The sequence below is a fragment of the Arachis hypogaea genome, chromosome 18, assembly GCF_003086295.3.
Source record: "Arachis hypogaea cultivar Tifrunner chromosome 18, arahy.Tifrunner.gnm2.J5K5, whole genome shotgun sequence".
In the NCBI taxonomy this organism is placed as follows: Eukaryota; Viridiplantae; Streptophyta; class Magnoliopsida; order Fabales; family Fabaceae; genus Arachis; species Arachis hypogaea.
The window spans coordinates 4,968,102-4,985,363 of record NC_092053.1 but is presented as its reverse complement, the minus strand read 5'-3'; the positions used below and the strand labels follow the sequence as shown (position 1 = coordinate 4,985,363).

Here is a 17,262-nt window from a genome sequence, read left to right as displayed (position 1 = left end):
AAAATTGGTTAAACAAGATTGCAGTTCAAGTGTCGGATGAAAAAATATTCAACCATACAAGATACATACCAAAATATTACCACGGGTAAAAAATATAGTTTGAAATACAAAATACAAATTCAAGATGAGCTAAACAATATATTTTTGTAGATAAATATATAATGACTGATTTTTGTAACTAACTTAGTATGTAAATACCACTTTTAAAAACGTTTTGCTAAATAAGTTAATGTCACCATAAGTCTATTACTACCAGCAACCATGGCTTAAGGTTTAGTCGAGAGAAGTAGGCATTCTAGTGATAGAAATTCAAATGGAGGAAAGTAAGAAGGAAGTAAAATGTTAAAGAAAATTCAGAACAAAAGTCTCATTGAAAGTGGTGTAAAGACAAAAGTAAAGTTGACAAATACAGAAAAGGATAAAGCAGCTACTCATACTCTTATGCCAGTTTCAAAACCAGAAACTTTGAAAGGGAAATTCAATTTAAATTTATAGATTCAATTCAATTCAGTTTATCCAATGCTATAAACCTCTAAAGCAAGACACAATTTTGAATACCATGAAATCGAACAGAGCAAAAACAATGACATTCATACCTGCGACGATGATCAAACCAGAACAACAGCAACTTCCGATCGCGCCTGCAGCGGAAGCGTCGACTGCCAGACGAAGGCAACGCGGGCTACGAGATGAATCCGTTCAACAATTCCACCGGCTTATATTTCAATCAGTAGGGACGGGGAGGAGAGACCAAGAAAGAAGTCGCCGACAGCTTCAATGCATGTGGGGAGGCAAGACGGGAGGTGAGGTTCGGAATCACCACGAAGCAGGAGAAAGAGCTTCTTCAAGGCATTGGCAAGCGCAGTCCAGGGAAAATGAAATGACATGCGTGTTAGAGAGAGGTGACAAACCCCAATTTGAGGGTTTATCTTGTGCTGATTTCAGGGGTTTTATCAATGATTCCACACACTTTCTATATGAAAATACAAGATTTTGCATTCCTTTCCTAGTTTTGCCTCATGAATGAAAACATGCTTATTTCGCACTAAAATAGATACATTTCTAATCTTCTCTTGATGCCATTCGATGCCGTGACTTGTGTGTTAAGTGGTTTCAGGATATAGAGTAGGAATGGACCGAAAGAGAGAAGGAAGACGGGTACAAAGGAAGGAAGCATGAGGATTAAGCTTTGAAAATTTCCGCATGGGCGCGTGCGCGCACTTGGCGCGCCCGCGCGGATAGGGCAATGTGAAGCCAAAGCCAAGAGCCGGCTTGAGAAGCGGCTGAGCCAGGATCTTCATGGATGCGCACGCGTACATCACGCCTCCGCGCACATTACAAGACGTCTCAACGGCGCGTGCGCGTACCTTGCGCGTGCGCGCCGATTTGTGAATATGATTTTTTTAAGAAGTCACGTGACTTAGGCGTGGAGGTAGTTAAGGATCCCACTTTTGGAGAAACACCTTGGCGGGAAAAGCTTAAGAAGACCAAAGGAACAAGGGTTAAGAGGTCGCAGTCATTGTGAAGAGGCACAAATGGTCACCACTGAACACGAGCAACCGAGTTATCGACTCAGGGTAGGCGCGGCATGGGCGACCTCAAGAAGCTAGTACCTAAGGATTCCAATTGTGGCCGCGGTTGACGATCTAGGTGCTTGATTTTTCCTCCATGCAACAAACGATGTAAAGCTTCAGAGATAGCGCTGGAAGGGCGAGGAAGGGAGGTTTGGGGCTGTTAAGGAAGGGCAGGTCTCTGCGTGGGTACTGGGTAGTGCTTCGGGTCGGGCTGGGTTCTATTTGTGTGGGCTGGGTCAATTCTTTGGCCTAAGGCTATGTCCAAAAACACAAACAAACAAAAAAACCTTGGCTTACTGGCTCAGCCACCCCTAACATAAAGCAAGAGACAAGCCATGCAACAAATCAGCCAGGTGTCCATCTCATATTCATTAAAAGAGAATATCTGTAAATCTATATCAAATAGCATCTGTACCATAGATTAACCCTTTATTATTATGTAAACTGTGGTAAGTAACCACGGTTTTCAATGTACACATAAACCGTTGTAAGTTGACACGGTTTATGAGTGAATATGTATGAACATAAACCGTGGTAGGTAGCCACAGTTTACAAAGGCAAAAAAATGAGCATAAAACCCTCTAACCTGCCACGGTTTATGAAGAGAAGAATTATATATATATATATGAGTGAGATTCAAGCTGCTAAAGAGATCATTATCACAATGGCAAGTGAGGAAGAGAGTTTTATTGTCTTAGTGCATTGCTCTGGGAAAATCAAAAGAAGCAAAAAATATGGTGTGAAGTTCACTGACAAAGAACCATTGAGTGTATTTATCAGTTCATCAAGCACTTTGTCAGATGTAAAGAACAGCATCTTGCATAAGCTTGGGATATTTGGGAGCAAGTGGGTGAAGAAGCTATTCTACAAGATTCCCATCGCAGTTGTCTCGACCGGTGTTAAGTATGATACGTTTGTGCTAGCGGCTGATGAAGATATTAGGGTTCTGTTTCATTGTGTTAGGAGTTTTTCGGAGGTTAGAATACACGAGTATACGAAGTTGGAGGTTGGTGTCGATAGTTCTGGGGCATCAGCTCCAGTTCATAGCTCGACTGCCGCGGGTGGTGCGTCTAGTTCGATGCCTGCGGCCGGACCATCTGTTCCGCAGGTCGCATCCCCTTCTTTTGCGGCTGATTTAGATCGAACGGAGGCAATTGCTTCTGTACCATTGGAGAATCCTAGAGTCTGGCAGTAGGCATTTGAGGTTGATACCGCTGGTGGCATGATTCATGATGTTCAAGGATTCAGGGAACCTGATCGAGTAGAGAATGCAATGCGGGACGATGACTCTGACGAGGAGCCTGTAGATATCATTAGGGACAACGATGATGACACTGGTGTTAATCCACATACACAGCACGGGCCCTTCAAGTCCTGGCACACAGTAGTATCCTCCACACTTCTCCACTCTAAACTTGGAGGCTCTGGGTCAACAGGCAGACGGAGGTGCTACAATTGGGGGTTCTTCTACTGAATTTCAGATTGGGCAATCATTCCATAATAAAGATGAAGTTGTTCTGAGTGTGAAGGACTATAGCATCTGTCGAGGTGTTGAGTACAGAGTCTTGGAATCGGATCATCTGAAGTATCATGGAAAATGCAAGGAGTTCAGCAAGGGTTGTAGTTGGTTGATTCGCATATCACTTCGTGCACGAAAGGGCACTTGGGAGGTTATGAGGTACAATGGTCCGCACACTTGCTTGGCCACCTCTATTTCCAGTGATCACCGACAGCTTGATTACCACGTTATCTATGCGAGGATTTATCCGTTGGTTAGGGCGGATGCTGCCGTTACGGTAAAGGTCCTGCAACAAGCAACAGAAGCCGATTACGGGTTCGGGCCTAGTTATAGGAAGGTTTGGATGGCAAAACAGAAGGCAGTAGCACAAATATATGGAGATTGAGAAGAGTCGTATGCCGAGTTGCCACGTTGGATGCTAGGGGTACAGTCGACCATGGCCGGGACAGTAACTGTGTTGAAGACTTTCCTATTTGACTTGGGGATAAGGTCGATGAGTCAACGGTGTACTTTCATCGTCCTTTCTGGACATTTCCACCCTGCATCGAGGCCTTTCGGCATTGCAAGCCCCTGGTGAGTATTGACGATACCCACTTGTATGGCAAGTATGGAGGCACGTTACTGTTGGCGATATCGCAGGATAGGAACTCGAATATCCTCCCCATAGCCTTCGCCCTTGTGGAGGAAGAAAATGCGGAGTCATGGTCATTCTTCTTGTCCAATGTACGATCGCATGTGACATCGCAGGAGGGTATTCTTGTTATCTCTGACAGGTATAATGGCATCAAGGCTGCAATTAAGGCCCTCGAGAATGGTTGGCTGCCTCCACATGCTTTTCGAGCGTTCTGTATTCGTCATGTGGCAGCGAATTTTAGCCTTAGCTTTAAAGGTAAAGATGCAAGGAGGATGCTGGTGAATGCTGCCTATGCAAAGACTGAAGCAGAGTTTTATTACTGGTTTGACATCATACGGAATGAGAATCCGGCCTTGTGTGACTGGGCCAACCGGATGGAGTATGACAAGTGGACCCAACATGAGGATAGCGGTAGACGGTTTGGGCACATGACAATTAACATTGGTAAATGTGTGAATTCCGTGTTAAAGGGAACTCGCAACCTTCCGGTCACTTCGTTGGTTAAGTCAACTTACGGGAGGCTTGCTGAGCTATTCGTGGTCTGCGGACAGACGGCGGAGGCACAACTGGGATCTGGGTATGAATTTTGTCAGGCGTTGGAGAAGGCTATTGATCGGAACATAAAAGACTCCAGGTGTCAGGAGGTGTATCGTATGACTGAGGTCTTCAACGTGTACAAGCAAGGGTTTTTTCCGCCTATCCCAGAAGGCCTATGGCCCCATATGCTGGACCAACAGTCATTCCTGATCCTAACATGAGTTGTGCAAGGGAAGGACGTCCGAAGGCAACCAAGATCCGCAGTAGCATGGATCAGTCTGTTGAGAACCACCCGAAGCACTGTGAGCTCTGCCGTCAGCCTGGTCATACGCGGAGGAACTGTGACCAGCGAAGACATGCTGCTGCCGGAGATGGTTAGATGTTATGACGTTTATGATCTTGTTTTTGTTGTCTAAGTTGTATTAGGAATTCTTACTTTGAGTAATGTTAGGTATTGAGTCAATGAATGTCGTTCGTTTGTTCAGTGTATTAAGTTCGTCTGTTTAACTCCTTTTATTTTAGATGTTTAATTGAAACACGTTGGTATGCTTATGAATGAGCGTAATAGTTGTGACAAGTGAGTTCATAACCATAGTTCAGAAAACATATATAAGACACATACATATAATAAAATATACAACAACAGTCTGAAACATAAAACCTTAAAGATGCTGCTAAGAACATAATCAAACATAGTTCCCACCATATGTAGAGGCCCGGCCAAGTTAACAACATTTCTGTTTGTCCCACGACAAAGACATCTATACAACCAGGCCAGTATAGCCGAGCCCCAGCTATATCTCCCCAAGTCGTCCATCGATGCCAAATAAGGCAACCAGCGAAGGTGAACCCGATTTGCGTTCTTGTCCGCAAACAGCTGAGAGGACAACAACATCAGAATATAAGCACGCGCGTATATACACACGGTCTCTTCACTCGCGTCTGCTGGGAGAACCTGAAACCTCTCATGGAACCATGTGTAGCACACCATCATCTGTTTGACTTTATTCTGCGACGGTAATTCACCAAACAACTCATGAAACCACACCCATGCGGGTCTTTCGTTCTCTATCAGATTCTCAAAGTCAGTCAGGCACCCACTAACGGCCTCCCATCGATGGGCAAACCTAGCTGATATGCCACATCTTGCAAAGTGATGGTGCACTCCCCAAATGGCATGTGAAAGGTGTGGGTCTCAAGACGCCACCTCTCAACGAATGCGCTAAGTAGAGGGTCATCAACCCAGAACCACTGACTGTTCAGCCTAGCCAAGTGATACAAGCCCGCGGTCTCCAGATACAGTATAATCCGGTCGTGTAAAGGCATATTCTGTTGTCTCCTGACACCGCTAATAACCCTAATAGGCTGCGAAATGTGGGTAAGAAAATCCTCAACATACGACCAATACTAATAACAGCAAATATAATTTAAAAAAATTATTATACACCCACATTAGTTTTTTATTTTCTCTAATGATAGTAATAACAATAATGAAACAATAACAATAATAATAACGACAATAACAATAGTTACTAACAAGGATAACAATAACATCAATATGAATAATAATAACAATAACACTAATAATAACAACAATAACAATAATAACAATACCAACAGGAATAATTATACTAACAATAACAACCATAATAATACTAACAACAACAACAACAACAACAACAACAACAACAATAAGGTAGTATAACTAACCTCTTGGTCGATGTATACAGCCACGTGCGCAACGCCATTTAATCGGTACATGCGAGCTTCGTCTTCCATGACTCCACCACCCAAATGATTCAAAACCTCAAAGCCTCTCCCACAAACTCTCTCAACCTCCCAGATTCAACAAAATTTGGAGAGCCACAAATGAGAACCGTGATGACTTAACGCGGATTATGTATTTATACTACTCTAAGCATAAACCGTGGTAGCGAACAGGATTTTATGCTCACAGCTTTTCTTCATAAACCGTTGTGACCAAACACGGTTTCTACTAGCATTTTTCCTTCATCATCCGTGGTAAACAGTCCGGTTTTTGTTCAAACTTTCCTAAGTGTAAATCGTGCCAACCTCCCACGGTTTATGCACAAAATAAAAATTGTAGTTACCCACCACAGTTTACATAATAACCAAAAAGGACACTCAACTCACGTAAATTAATTGAAAATGTTGTATTTGAGTAAAGAATCTTCACAATCATTTTAATCAAGTAAATTGCCCACTTTTAAAATTTTATTATTCTTATGAATATTCCCCAATGTATTATGTATTTTAACAATACTACCTTAATCATTCATATAAACAACTACACGAAATTAAAAGAATATATGTAATTTAATATTTTTAAGTCTTTATACAAGAAAAAAACAAGTATAATCTATGTGAGTTGTTAGCATAACATCATTGTATATGTTTTTGTCTTAACTTCTCCATATTAACTCACTCTGATTTTTCACCTTTCGTTCTCTTAGAGGAGATAACTATATTTTATTAATTAAATATATAAATACAAAAAAATAAAAGAGCATAAACTCAATTATTATAAATATAATTAATTGTACTTTTTTATCTAATTAAAATTTCAGAATAAATAATTTTATAACATAGTAATAAAATAAAAATCTTAAGTTAAAATATTTAGAGTTCTATTTTTATTCATTTCCTAAAAAAAATTACATAAAACAAATTTGTCAAAATTCAATAATCAATACTAAATATGTATTATTTTTGTGTGCATCTTTTTCATATATCTTCTATTTTAATATTAAAACTGATTGATAAAAGTACAAAAAAATAAAATAAAATTATCTTTTGTTTATAACAAAAAAAACTTTAAGTGGGTTTTTATTGGCGTTCACTCTTGGTGGGCTACTCATCAAATCAGAAAAATAGGTGAAAAATAAGTGCAGCAGTTGATCTTTGGCACAACCTAAGAAAAAAACTTGTCGGACCCATAAAATTATTCTTCAGTTTTTGTCTAAATCATGCTACTACATGCATTTCAAAATAATAACAATTACTTTTGCTTTTATATATTTAATTTTTTATTTTCATACTTTTGTGAATAGAATCTAAAAGCAGCAAAGATATGCAATTATATATGTTCCTTTTGGTATACTCAAACTCACCAAAAGGAAATAATTCTACAAATAAATTAAATTTATTCCGTCTCAACAAACAAATAAAAAATATTCTTAATGAATTTAACCTCAAAAGCCAACCTACTGATAAGTATAAGATCTTACTTAAAGAAAATTAAACTTATTCACAACTATGATTTTAATTAATAAATAGTTTTAAATATTTAAGTCAAGTGATATATCATATATAAATGAATATATAAAAAAACCAATAATATTATATGACTAAGTTATATTGATAACCAAGTTTAACTAGCAAATTCTTAAGAATTAATAATAAAAAATTTTAGTTAATAATTTTTTTAATTAAATTAATTATAAAAATAATTTGTTCGTCTAATATTTATAACAAATCCTCACAAAAATATCTTGTGGGATAATCAGTTGCTCGAATATAGAGATTGAGAATAGATATGATTTTGAAAAGTATTTTAACATAGAAAAAAAGAGAGGATAAATGTCTAACAAATTTTGTTTCTAAAATACTTTTTCTTTTGAATTTTGTTTTCTTTAATAGACCTAAGTTCACAGGCAATTGATATTAAATAATGGTATGTCATATTGGCTTTGTTGATTTGTTTTAATTCAGACAAAATCATAGTGTGGTAGGAGATAACAATCATCACTGACGTACATTAGTATTGGTATTAGACAATTAGTCTTTTCTTTCACATGTTTTTTTTAGTCTTTAACTTTTGCTTTTGGCAATGCAATTGAAGTTTTAAATCAGGCCGGTTAGAAAACCTCCATATTAGAGATTTGAGCCTTCATGTTTTGGATAAGCCTGTCATAACGTTGGGCCCAACAATTCCTAACTACAGACCTACGCTACTTCCCAAAAAATAAAATATTTTAAAATACTCTCAACTTTAGGTTGAATTCATGGGAGACCTGGTTGAGTTTTTGTATATGTTGGTGTGGGTCGGGCCCTTTGGCCCACACCGTGTCCAAAAATAAAAAGATTCTCAACTTTAAAAATTAGTAATATACAAATGGATTTAGCTCTTTTGAAGTTGTTCATTTACTTTAGAGAACAAAATAAAGCAATTTGAACCCTTGGTATAAATGATTCTGATCATCTTATATAAATAAATAGTAAATAAATGCATTAAACACATCAACTTAAACTACAACATTAGACATAAAACAAGCATTATAAACACATAAAATCACCTAAAAATATAAATAAATTAATTTAATTTATATCAATATAAATTTATTAGAGATCTATTAAACCAACATCACATCATTAGTTATTCTAAACGCTCTTTAATTTTTTATCAGTTATATTCTTATTTCAAGTATAAAAAAAATTTGAATACATTTATCTAAAAGAGATTGAGTACATTTACATGAGTATTTTTTATATTAAAATAAAAAATAAAAAAAATAGTTTTTGACCCATTTTAAATTAATTTATTTTATTTTTTACCAGACTTTTCAAAAAAATGTTAAGAATTCAAAAAGATGAAAAATTACTAGTAATGTCAAGGCTTTTCTTTGATTACCTAAACTCTCGTTAGTTTTTATTGCCTTAAATTACAATCATTTAATTTTCTGTCCTCAAATTCTTAAAAAAAAAATCCTTGAAAAACTCCTGATTAATAAATTAGCACTCTTTTGTCAATTTGTTGGGAGACGACTTGAGATTCCTACTCCCAATTTTTATTCTAAATTTGTGACAACCCTTCTAAATTGATAAGTTGATTTTTGGTGGTTAAGAACTATACTTGCAACGTATTTTTTATACTAATTTCTTTATGGACTAATTTCCGCTAATTTCCGCCACGTCACTCCCCCTCACAGAAGATTTCAGTACTCCCCAGGATCAGTTTCAATGACCTTAAACTCCACACTTCTCATCCCTCCGCTGACAAGAAATAGATCTCATTTCCTGACAGGACGATAAGCTTCCAAGAAGTAAACTGCAAAATTTACATTAAAAAGTTATAATATTTTACAAGCACCAAAATAATCATATTCCATATGTAATATCAATGTCGTCCAAGAAACTGAACATTGTAGATTTTATATATACTACTAAGGTGTGTTGGCTCAGGATTTGGTAGTCCAGGAACCTTTGGACTACTTAGTGGTCCAAGTAGAAAACATCTTTTTGGAGTTTTTTTATCAATTGCTACGTAGTCCTTGAACTAATTTTAATTACAAATCAACCCCATATATTTTATTTAATTATAAAAATAGTTTTTTATTTTATAAATTATTATTTTATCAATTATCTATTATATTTATTAACAATCAAATACAAAAATAACAACCAATTATATTCTCCATTTATCCTAATAATTCCAATTGATTAAAAAATTAACTTTGATCTCGTTACGTTCGTCAATGGCTTCTAAATCGTGTTTTCTTGAAATTCAATCGATTGGTTTACACTATATCACAAAATAATCGATTGAAAGTTGTAAGGTAAAATGGTAAAAAGTTTAAACCAATCGATTGTTTATACTTTCCAATCGAATGAATGCCTCAAAACAATCGATTGGAAAGTGATGACATTGAAGTTTTAGCCAAATTCAATCGATTGGTAATGTAATTCAATCGATTGGAAGGTGATGAAGTTGAATGTTTTGCCAATTTCAATCGATTGGTAATGGAATATCCATCTACTCAATCAATTTTGGTAATGTTCTCATTTTTCAGAATTCTGTAGGATTTTGCACAATTTATTCTATTCTACTTTCATAAATCACAAATAGGTTGTACAAATCCTCATTAATCCAAATTTTTTTTTCAATCACCATGATCAGGATCTTATTATCTTCTTGCACCAATATCAATGTATTAACATAAGAACAATTTTTATCACTTAACTTAAATCATTGATCCTGTAGTTTGGTCTAGTTTGGACGAAGGAAATGTATTTCTACTAGTATTAATTAAATCCGTGATACTACATGACGAAATTATTTTAGTAACCAAGTTTAACCAAGTTGGTTCAATAGCTTATTGGTATAATAAAAAATAATTGATTGAGTAGATGGGTACCATTATCAATCGATTGAATTTGGCTAAAACTTCAATGTCATCACTTTTCAATCGATTGTATTTGGCAAATCCATGTTATTTTCGTGAATTCAATCGATTGAGTAACAACAACAATCGATTGTTTTGAGGCATTCATTCGATTGAAAAGTATAAACAATCGATTGGTTTAAGCTTTTTACCATTCTACCTTACAACTTTCAATCGATTGTTTTGTGATATAGTGTAAACCAATCGATTGAGTTATCATTCAATCGATTGTTTTGAAAAACCAATCGATTGAATTTCAAAGAAACACGATTTGGAAGACGAACGTAACGAGATCAAAGTTAATTTTTTAATCAATTGGAATTATTAGGATGAATGGAGGATATAATTGGTTGTTATTTTTGTATTTGATTGTTAATAAATATAATAGATAATTGATAAAATAATAATTTATAAAATAAAAAATTATTTTTATAATTAAATAAAATATATGGAATTAATTTGTAATTAAAATTAGTTCAAAGACTACGTAGTAATTGATAAAAAAATTCCAAAAACATATTTTCTACTTGGTTCCTAGACCACCGAATCCTGTGCCAGGTGTGTTTGTTTAAAGTGAAAATGGGAAGAAGGAAAAATGAGGGAAAGAAATATGAAGGAAAATAGTTATTTTTTCTTGTTTGATTGAGGAGAGAAATGGGAGAGAAAGAAAAATGGATGGAAAAATATTAGTGGAATCCACCAATTTTTTTTCCCTCCAACAATGGAAAGAAAATGGAGAGAAAACTAAATATCTCTCTACTTCCAATATTACCCCTTTATTTTTTTATATAATTTATAATATAAGGGTAAAATTATCTTTTTATAACATTTCTTTTCTTCTTATTTTTCTTTCATCCAAATACATTTAAAAAAATAAAAATTCACTCAATTTCTTTCTTTTTCTTTCTTTTTTTTATCTATTTTTTTTTCTCTATTTCTTTTCTTCCAATCAAACATAGCCTAAGAGTCAGTTTGGCATGCATTTAAATCAATTCAATTCAATCAAATATCAAGAAAGGTGACTACGAAGCTTGACAAGTCAAGACTACTGTCTCTCCAAATAATAATAATAATAATAATAATAATAATAATAATAATAATAATAATACAACATCTCCAAGACGAACCCGCAAATTCGACCTCACAACTTTGTTCATCCTGATCTTGGGCTCTTCACACGTGTCATTAGCAAGAGCTATGCAACCACTGTCCCTCCTTTTCTTGCCCTGCAAACATATACAAATCAAAAACCCCATCTGATTTAGAAGTTGCAATACAAAGAACAAATATAAGAGATAAATTAATTAAAATTTTAAGACATTCTCATAGTTCTACTCCAAACTTGAAATGCTTTCATTAGATACAAATTTTTGTAAATAATATTTTAAATTTAATTATAACAATTTTATTCTCTAATTGTTATCTTTTTTTTTTGAATGTAGAAGATATTTAAATTTTTTCATAATAAAAAGAAAAGGAAATCTGATCAAGAGATATAATTTTTTACTGTGACTATCAAATATATTATATCGAATTTAATTTTGATATACTAGTATATAAAAGATTTTATATGATTATCTAGTTAAATTTATATTTTTAAATAATTTTTATATAATAATTTAAAAATATTTATTTTGTTGTGATAATATATTATTAGATAAATAGGTAAATGTTTTTTATACTATCACATAAAAATTAAATTTATATAAATTTGTATAGAATTTGGCTATTGTGGAATTGTTCATTTATTTTAAAAGGAAAAATAACGCAATCTGAACTTTTAATAATATAAATGGTTCTAATCATCTTAAATAAATAATTAAATAAATAAATAGTAAATAAATGCATTAAAAGAAGTTTAAAAAAAACTTTTTAATAGGATTATTTAGAGATCGTGCGACAACTGCAACAGTTTTGAACACAGCATGATTTTTTCTTTTTATTTCATCTTTTTGAACACATCATGATTTTTTCTTTTTATTTCATCTTCTTTCTCTTTTATTTTTTTCTTTTTCTTCAACAAAAAAGAAAAATTTTATTTCTAATTCTATTTTTTTATAACATTTAATATTCTTTTTATGTTTTATTATCATGTTCTTCTATAATATTGTTGCTCTCTCTTCTTTATTTTTGTTTTCTCTAACTCACATTTAAAATTTTGTCACCAAAAAAATTAATGGTGATAGTAATTTTTCATCTTTTTAATCTTTAACATTTTTTTGAAAAGTCTGGTAAAAAATAAAATAAATAATTTAAAATGGTCAAAAACTGTTTTTTTTATTTTAATATAAAAAATACTCATGTAAATGTAATCAATCTCTTTTAGATAAATGTACTCAATTTTTTTTATACTTAAAATAAGGATGTAACTGCTAACAAATTAAAGGGCGTTTAGAATAATTAATGATGTGATGTTGGTTTAATAGATCTCTAATAAATTTATATTGATATAAATTAAATTAATTTATTTATATGTTTATGTGATTTTATGTGTTTATGATGCTTGTTTTATGTCTAATATTGTAGTTTAAATTTATGTGTTTAATGCATTTATTTATTATTTAAGATGATCAGAACTATTTATATTATCTAAGAGTTCAGATTGCGTTATTTTTTCCTTTAAAATAAATGAACAATTTTAGAAGAGTCAAATCTATTTGTATATTGCTAATTTTCAAAGTTGATAATCTTTTTATTTTTGGGCACGGTGTGGACCAAAGGGCCCGACCCACACCAACATACACAAAAACACAATCGGTCCCCATGGATTCAACCCAAAGTTTAGAGTATTTTAAAATATTTTATTTTTTGGGAAGTAACGTAGGTCAGCTAGGAATTGTTGGACCCAACGTTTTGACGGGCTTATCCAAAACATGAAGGCACAAATCTCTAATACGGAGGTTTCCTAACCGGCCTAATTTAAAGCCTCAATTGCATTGCCAAAAGCTCAAAAGACAAAAAAAAAAAAAAAAGTAAAGACTAATTGTCTAATACTAATACTAATGTACTTCAGTGATGATTGTTATCTTCTACCACGCTATGATTTTGTCTGAATTAGAAACAAATCAACAATACCAATATGACATACCATTATTTAATATCAATGGCCCGTAAACTTAGGTCTATTAAAGAAAACAAAATTTAAAAGAAAAAGTATTTTAAAAATAAAACTCGTTAGATATTTATCCTCTCTTCTCCCCATGCTAAAATACTTTTTAAAATTATATCTATTCTCAGTCTCTATGTTTAAGCAACTGATCATTCCACAAGATACTTTTGTGAGGATTTGTTATAAATATTAGATGAACAAATTATTTTTATAATTAATTTAATTAAAAAAATTATTAACTAAAGAATAAAAAATTATTAAAAAATTATTTGTCTCTTCGATTTTTATATTTGTGTCAATCGATTAATAGAGAGTACGTAAGGAGTACCTAATTGGCTCCAATACAAAGTTAATTTTAACATGTATTTAGAAGTTAATCGAAATATTTTATTGGCACTTGTGAAAGCTTATCTTTGTCGAATATTGGCTTATTATAGAGTTCAATAATATCTTTATCGATTATTTTCGATATAACACATACAAATCAAAAACCCCATCTGACTTAAAAGTTGCAACACAAAGAACAAATATGAGATAAATTAATTAAAATTTTAAGACATTCTGATAGTTGTACTCCAAACTTGAAATGCTTTCATTCGATACAAATTTTCGTAAATAATATTTTAAATTTAATCCAACTCTATTTGCAACTATGTCAATCAATCATGATCTTCTTATTAGTATACATGGCCTAGTATTCTATAGAATAAAATTTAAAATCTCACAACACCATACGTTAAGAAAGAAAAAAACAAAAATAACCCTCAGTAAGAGATTCTGAAAAAGAGTACTTTTTTTTTGGGGCAGGGGGAAATCGAATAGATCAATTAAGAGCTAAGACACAGCAAGAAGAAGGTAAGTAAAAAGATAGAGGAGGATAAAAAAGTAACATTGATGAGAATAGTGTCGCCACAAAAGAGCTGGAGCTTCTCCATGGTATCAGGGTGCATGGAGTTGTCGTCGTTGACGGCTTCATCCACCACAAGACGGTTCGGCGACTTCTTCCGCTCAAGAATCGCCGTTGAGTAGTCCTTCTTCCCTCGATTTTCTGAAAATTCAAATTCACAAAAAATAAAAACTTCAATAATTCCAAGAGAATAAAAAAGTTACCTAACATGAACAAGAAAAACTACTTAGTGTGTGGTTAGATTACAGTTTACCTAAATTGATTTTGCAAATTTGATTTTGATGAAAAGTAAATTTGTGTTAAGGTGATTTATGTTTGGCAATCTTTGCGTCAAAATGAATTATAGTAAAATAAATGTTGTTTGGATTATACTACTCAAAATCATTTTTAAATAAAAAATTACTAAAATAGACACCAACTTAAATAATTTTTATATATTATCTTATCATTTAAATTTAAATATTTGAATAGATCTTATTAATTAATTCTATAATAAAATTAATATTTATACACTAAAATAAAAATAATATATAAAAATTAGCAAAATATATTTTTAATTAAAACTAACAAAATATAAATTTTAGAAAGTAATAAGAATAATAAAAAAATAAATATTTATCTTGGTAGTAATTGAAATAAATAAAAAAAATTATGATATTTTTTATATAGTATATTTTTAGTACTCTTAGTACTCTTTTTTAGTATGCTATAATTTATTATTATTATTATTTATAATTAATTTTTTGTTTAATTTACTTTACCTAATAGAATCAATAAATTGAATAAATAATTAATAAAAAATAAAAATAATAAATAATAGAAAAAGAGAGTTCATGTAAACAAAAATAATAAGAATTTTATAAATAATATAATAACATGCATAAAAGATAAAATTGGTAAAAGATAAATAAAGATGGAATATTGATGGCTAAAAACTCGTTGGTAAAACACAGAAGCTCAAAATTATAGCTTCTTGTAAACGTCGTTTTGAAAGCAAAATCACTTTTTTTCTTATAACGTATTTGCCAAATACACCTTTTATCGGGGAGTGAAAGAGACGATTTTTGAAAGAAAATAGAAGAATGGAAGAGTTAACTTACGGGTCCGATGATTGGCTAATTTTTTTATATTGTTTAAATATATGTGTAATACATTATTATTGGAAGATTAGGTGTTTTTTTTATATGGTGTTTTATTCAAATCGGACGGTCCGATTTGTTTGAAGAAAAAAGTAAACTACAAATCAAAGGGTCCGATTTGTTGTAAAAAAAAAAAAACTACAAATCGCATGATCTGTTTTGTATTTTGTATTTTTTTATTTTTTAAAATAAAAATCGAACGGTCCGATTTTAACATTAAAAATTTTTTTATTTTCGAAATCACAAATCGGACCGTGATTTGTAATTATTTGGGAAAAAAATAAAACAAATCAGAGATACCGATTTATAGTTCTATAACAAAATTAAACACTTCTCTTCTCACATCATTAGAAAATACACTCTTTTCTCTCTCACATAAAAAACAAAAGGTGCCGATGATTCGCCTTGATTAGACATTAGAACTGAAGTGGAAGATCGGAGAGAGATTTGGTTGGTGGTTGTGTGTGCCGATGAAAACAAGAACTTACAAATAGAGAGCTAGCTTCTCAAAATCTGATATTTTTGTTCAAGAGTGAGTTCTCCTTTTATAAGAAAAGAAAAGAAAAAGATAAAATAACAGATTTATTCTCTAATTATTATTATTTTTTAATGTAAAAGATATTTAGATTTTTTTCATAATAAATAGAAAAGAAAATCTGATCATGAGATATAATTTTTTACTGTGACTATCAAATATATTATATCGAATTTAATTTTAATATATTAGTATATAAAAGATTTTATACGATTATTTAGTTAAATTTATATATTTAAATAATTTTTAAATAATAATTTAAAAATATTTATTTTGTTATGATAATATATTATTGGATAAGTGGGTAAATGTTTTTTATACTGTCACATAAAAACTAAATTTATATACATTTGTATAGAATTTGATTCTTTTGGAGTTGTTCATTTATTTTAAAAGAAAAAATGACGTAATATGGATCTTTAATAATATAAATGGTTCTAATCATTTTAAATAAATAAATAAATAATAAATAAATGCATTAAAAGAAGTTAAAATAAGACTTTTTAATAGAATTTTTTGGAGATCGTGCGGCAACTACATCAATTTTTAAGATAGCATGATTTTTTCTTTTTATTTCATCTTCTTTCTCTTTTATTTTTTTTCTTTTTCTTCAACAAAAAAGAGAAATTTTATTTCTAATTCTATTTTTTCACATTTAATACTCGTTTTATGTTTTATTATCATGTTCTTCTATGATATTGTTGCTCTCTTCGTTAGCTTCTTCTTCTTTATTTTTGTTTTTTCTAACTCACATTTAAAATTTTGTCATGAAAAAATTAATGGGGTAGATTAATTGAAAGTTTTATCCTTGTTGGTTTTTCTCAAGTGGAACAGCAAGAGGTTGTTGTTCTACTTAGTCATCCCTTACTGAATAAAGGAAAGTCAAGCAACCAACTAATCAACTCTGAATCTCAAGTCCTAATCATCTCCTTAGGAAGGATTAGAGTCAGAGACTAGAGAGTTAGCCAACAACTTCCAATTTAACTAATCACTTGAGTATTCTAACTCTAGGGTCTCCTTTTAATCAACTCCCAAGTCAAGTTGGGAGTCTACTCCATTGACATGAAAATTACTTGCACAGAATAAAAAAGGGAATAAAAGGAAGATATGATAAATTAAATAATAA

The 17,262-nt window shown here is 31.9% G+C and overlaps 1 protein-coding gene across 1 annotated transcript; it reads left to right on the top strand.

Annotated features, from left to right (window-relative positions):
* Window positions 1–2,796: 2,796 nt before the first annotated feature.
* On the top strand, window positions 2,797–4,485 carry LOC112769444 (uncharacterized). Its single transcript, XM_025813963.1, has 3 exons — window positions 2,797–2,958; window positions 3,011–3,430; window positions 3,583–4,485. The coding sequence occupies exons 1-3, from the start codon at window positions 2,797–2,799 to the stop codon at window positions 4,483–4,485; spliced, it is 1,485 nt and encodes a 494-aa protein (XP_025669748.1).
* The last annotated feature ends 12,777 nt before the right edge of the window (window positions 4,486–17,262 follow it).

Bases quoted from the DNA above. Each gene is read 5' to 3' on its own strand.
- LOC112769444 (XM_025813963.1), top strand. From the start codon at position 2,797: ATGATTCATGATGTTCAAGGATTCAGGGAACCTGATCGAGTAGAGAAT. The intron at 2,959-3,010 runs GTAGTATCCTCC...CTGGGTCAACAG, and splicing joins CCTTCAAGTCCTGGCACACA to GCAGACGGAGGTGCTACAAT. The intron at 3,431-3,582 runs GTTTGGATGGCA...CTTGGGGATAAG, and splicing joins TCGGGCCTAGTTATAGGAAG to GTCGATGAGTCAACGGTGTA.